The sequence below is a fragment of the Camarhynchus parvulus genome, chromosome 3 (genome assembly GCF_901933205.1).
Source record: "Camarhynchus parvulus chromosome 3, STF_HiC, whole genome shotgun sequence".
NCBI classification, from domain to species: domain Eukaryota; kingdom Metazoa; phylum Chordata; class Aves; order Passeriformes; family Thraupidae; genus Camarhynchus; species Camarhynchus parvulus.
The window spans coordinates 109,483,290-109,488,055 of record NC_044573.1 but is presented as its reverse complement, the minus strand read 5'-3'; the positions used below and the strand labels follow the sequence as shown (position 1 = coordinate 109,488,055).

At 40.4% G+C, this 4,766-nt stretch overlaps 1 protein-coding gene across 1 annotated transcript; it reads left to right on the top strand.

Moving 5' to 3' along the window:
- Positions 1 to 1,148: 1,148 nt before the first annotated feature.
- Positions 1,149 to 3,805, top strand: LOC115902502 (gallinacin-2). Its single transcript, XM_030946051.1, has 4 exons — positions 1,149 to 1,195; positions 2,589 to 2,667; positions 3,045 to 3,165; positions 3,698 to 3,805. Exons 2-4 carry the CDS (start codon positions 2,610 to 2,612, stop codon positions 3,741 to 3,743), a joined length of 225 nt encoding a protein of 74 aa, XP_030801911.1. The 5' UTR covers positions 1,149 to 1,195; positions 2,589 to 2,609; the 3' UTR covers positions 3,744 to 3,805.
- The last annotated feature ends 961 nt before the right edge of the window (positions 3,806 to 4,766 follow it).

Genomic DNA, 4,766 nt, shown 5'->3' with positions numbered 1-4,766 from the left:
CACCTTCCACCATTTCAGGTTTCTCCAAGCTCCATCCAACCTGGTTTTGAACACTTCCAGGGATGGGGCAGTCACAGCTTCTCTGGGCAACCTGTGCTGGGGCCTCACCACCCTGACAGGGAACAATTTCTTATTAACATCTAATGCAAACCTGCTTTTGTCAGTTTAAAACCATTCCCCCGTGTCTTGTCACTATCTGCACATATAAAAAATCCCTCTCCCTCCTTTTCATAATACCCCTTTAGATACTAAGATGGAGTCTAAGGTCTCTCTAGAGCCTTCTCTTTTCCAGGATGAACACCACAGCTTTCTCCATCTCTTCACAGGAGAGGTGATCCATTCATGCAGAAGCTGGGTGCTACTTCCCATGGCAGAAGGAGCACAGGTCAACAGCTGGCAGACTGAGAGCAGATAACCAAAAATTGAATGCTCACCTAAGGCATAATCTGGTTTTGGAGTGATCAACTGAAGGCCCCGTGGAAGGCAGAAGAATCAAAAAATCAACTAGAATCCTGGGGAAAAAAGCTCAAGCCTAAAGCAAAAGGGCCCAAAGACCTCCTCTGGCACTGGATTTGCCTAAATTTACATATTTCCCATCAGCTGGAAAGTTTTCCAGGGACATAACCATGATATATTCACTGTATTTGGGTACACCTTGCTTCACTCTGGCATCTCCAGTGGCCACTGGCCAGGAAGACAATGGACATTTGTTTTAGTTCCACATATCCATTCTGTGCTCTTATATTCTGTATTTATGGAACAGAAAATTAACTGGGATTGCAGGGAACCACAGATACTTTGTCTTGCAAGGTTTTAAGTTGCTCCTAGGCAGGGACAGTGCAACCTATGCCCCAAGATATTTGAGACATACCATGGTGGGTTAACGCATCTTACACAAACTGGAGTGTCACAAGAGGTATTGCATGAAAAACATGGGATTTTCCAGGAAAAAAGCTCAAACCCTATTTTATCATTCAGAAATGAAAACCAGCTGGTTTCTAGTTGGATTAGAAGCCACCAGAAAAAAAGAGCAATTTTTGGATTGGCTCAATGAATGGATGAGAAGAGAAAGCATTTGCCAGTGTCTTCTGCGACTCACCTTATAAAAGAGCATCCCAGTCCCAGAGCCAAAGTCTTCAGGAGGGAAGGGGCCAAGAGCAAGTCTTGTTTGGCTTCAGGGCTCACCTGATACCTGGTAATGTCTCAGTTATTTTCTTTCAATGTCAGCTTTTGTTTTTCCTCAAAAATCCAAGTCCCAAACCTCTGTGTTATTAACTTTAATTTGTATGTAACTAAAATGGTAAACCTAAGATTTCAGAAAATTGAACATGTTGAATAAGAAATTCAACTATATGCTAATACCTAGAATGCTTTAATAATTTTTTCTGCCTCCTAAGTGCTAGGAAAATAAATGTTTGATTGGTTCAGGTTGATTTAGAGAAGTCTGTGGTCCAGAGAAATTGGTGACCTCTCAGTGGAAATCTACATGTCTGTATCTATATATTTTCATTAAATATATAGCCTTTGAATATAAATATATTAGAAATAGTTATACAATATTTTTGTAATGCATAATAGGTATAAAATTATATATTATTTATATTTTAATATAGTATATAATACATATTTTATTTATTGTATTTTTTATTTATGTCTCTACGTTAAACCCTTATTTCATTTTCAAAATTGTTCACTTCGTCTCCTTATTTCTCCTGATATTTTCAAATATATAGAAGCTTGTGTAAACTTCTAATAATTAATTTTGAAACAGTTTGGGGTCACCCTCTATCAATTCTGTTCTCAGCAATAGGACACCTCAGCACAGTCTCATTTCCATTCCTTGCTCGAGAGAACATTTGTGACAGATCAGAAAATTCCTAATGCCAGGATATGAAATATTAACTGCCACTTCTTTCCATAAGCACCCTTCTAGACTATCTTATCCTCTAAAGTTAATCTTAATATAAGTTTAAACTCTTCCAATGAAGGTATCCTATGTTTGCTTTTAAAATTTTCTTTTCAAATAGGAATTGATTTGATTGTGCATTTCCATTCTAGAACTGCTGCCTGTAGACCAAGACTGGAGATGCTGAGCAAATTGACCTCTTGATAAATTTAAACACTACAAAATGAACTTTTTTCCCGAAGTTCATAATTTTTACAGTATTATCACCTAATTTTGCTTTATGTTGTTTATTTACTAGATAAAATCATTTAGCTAAAAATAAAATTATGGAAGTATTCAAGACCAGGTTTGATGGGACTTTGAACAGCCTGGTCTAGCAGAAGGTGTTTCAGCCCCGAGGGTTGGAACAAGATTAATTTCAAGGTTCCTTCCAGTCCAAACCATTCTGGGATTCCATGATTCTGTTCTGGCTAAGGAATATTTGCAAAATGGAAAAGAAATCTGAGCAACCAAACTATTAAAGTAACTTAATGATCCTATGTCCTGAAAACATTTTGCCCCACACAATAGTCAGGGTTTTACTGATTATTTTTGAAAGCTTGAAGATAAAGTTAATATAAACGTAATTGTTATTAATCCCAGGGACTGTCTCTTACATCTTCCTTGGTCCCTTTCCCAACAGTGCCACAGCACATCCTCAGCCATGAAGACCCTCTGCCTGCTCTTTTCTCTCCTCTTCTTGGCTCTCCAGGTCTCTCCAGGTAAGATGGGAAAGTGATGCTGGAAAGGGATTTTTGTGTACCTGAAGAAAAATCCCCAGCACGTTTTAACCACTTCTGTTTCAAATTGCTAGAAGCCAGTCAGGAATTAATCAATCAGCCCAGTGCTTGTGCTAGACCTGCTTTGTAACCTCACTGCCCACAGCCAAGGTTGTGACAAAGACAGCTCAAGGAATTTGAAAACAAACAAACAAAAAAGCAAAACAGCCAAGGTTGTGACAAAGAGAGCTCAAAGAATTTGAAAACAAAAAGAAAAAACAGCTGAGGTTGTGACAAAGATAGCTCAAGGAATGAGGAACCCACTGCAATTCCCTGCCCTGCAGAGCAAGGGGCAAGGAAACATTTTGTTCTTGTTGCAGGTTTGTCTTCACCCCGGAGGGAAATGATTTTCTGCAGAGGAGGGAGCTGTCACTTTGGAGGATGTCCCTTCCATCTGATTAAAGTTGGAAGTTGCTTTGGGTTCCGCTCCTGCTGCAAACAGTGAGTTTGGCGTTCAACAAGGCTCATCTGCAGGATGAGCAGAGAAATAGTAAATAGTTTGCCTGTCTCCTAAAACCCCAAGGTGTTCCTGAATATTTAAATTAGGAATAAGGGGAGAAAAAAAAAATTATGCCATGAGGACAGTCAGGTGATCTGTGTTGACTCACGTGTTACACGTTGCCCAAGAAGCATTTGGAGAATGCTCTCAGGCACAGGGTGAGGTTTCTGTTGTAAAATTTGTAGAATTAAATTATCATATGAAAACCAGCCTTCTATTTTTACTCAGGAATGAATGAGCTCACCCCAAAATCTGGGGATATCAATTTAATTCACTGCTTTTCCTAAACGATAGGGGAACAATCTCCTTACTCACACATATGATTGCATAGAGCTGTCCCAACATGACTACAAATGACATGAACTATTTTGGGAAGAATTTGTGTCCAGGAGGAAAAAAAGCATGGGCTGAGAATGAGTGGGGAGGGAATATTAGCAGAAAGAAAATCTGAATATTTTTTTTTCCTTTCTGCAGACCGTGGAACGTAAGAGATGTTGATGAGCCATTCATTGAAGAGTAATGAAAATCTCCTTGGAATCTCCTTACTCCTAAACCCACTGGATCCTGCTGCAAAGCCTCACACTCCTTTCATTGCCTATGCAAAAGGCTTTAAAATATAGATTAAATCCAAATTTGTTCTGCATTGCTTTCCCTCCTTCTAAATAAATTGTTGGTTAGCATTGGTCATTGAAACTTGGGTCATGATTCTGCCTGGGGTTTGACACACAAATCCCAGAGGGCAACAATTTATGGTGCAAACTGCTCCTTAATTTGAGTTTTTCTGAGCCATACAGCTCTCCAGGTCTACACAGCTGTTAACCTACAGTGCCAGGAGAAAGGCTGGCTAAAAGAACTCAGCTTCCCTTTGTCAGAATGTGTTCAGATGCCAAAATCCCTTTTTCTTACTGTGCAGAAATCTTTTCTTGGGAAAACAGGAACGGTTAAAACCCCTCATTCCCCACCTGGAGGCCCTGGTTAGCTGTCTTGCCCTCATGAACACTTGGGATGATCCCATGGGGACACCTCAAGGACACCTTTGTGGACCTTAGAGGAAAATAGATTTCCCAGGGGACCTGTCCAGATGACATCACAAAGGGGCCCTCTGGATCAGATGGGTAACATGGGTATCCCAGCAGGGTGGGAGCTGGGGGTCTTCTCCTCTCCACCCACCTGGACACAACTGGACGTCAGAATGGCTTTCCTCTGTTGAGGCTGACCTCACCCTCTGTGGAAAATGCCTCCATGATCATGATCCATGAACATGTGTGTGCATAACAAGTGGCTCTGGTTCTACTGGTAAAGATTTCTCTATCCAAGGATGCCACCCTGGCCAATCCCAAATTTCCAGCTGGGTATGAAGCACATGGCAGAGATGCCAGGCTGCTGCTTATTGTCATTTACAACCACCCTGTTTCACTGGGGAACATCATCCACCTCCCACTTCCTACAAAGATGCCTCTATCCTGCAACTGTCTTTCTCCAAAACACATGACATACTTAATATTTCTTTATTATTCAACATTCAATATTCAGCCTTAATATT

What these genes read in the sequence shown, in the direction of transcription:
- LOC115902502 (XM_030946051.1), top strand. Translation starts at nt 2,610, where the DNA reads ATGAAGACCCTCTGCCTGCTCTTTTCTCTCCTCTTCTTGGCTCTCCAG. An exon ending in GGCTCTCCAGGTCTCTCCAG is followed by an intron (nt 2,668 to 3,044) that starts GTAAGATGGGAA and finishes TTCTTGTTGCAG; the next exon opens with GTTTGTCTTCACCCCGGAGG. An exon ending in TTCCGCTCCTGCTGCAAACA is followed by an intron (nt 3,166 to 3,697) that starts GTGAGTTTGGCG and finishes TCCTTTCTGCAG; the next exon opens with ACCGTGGAACGTAAGAGATG.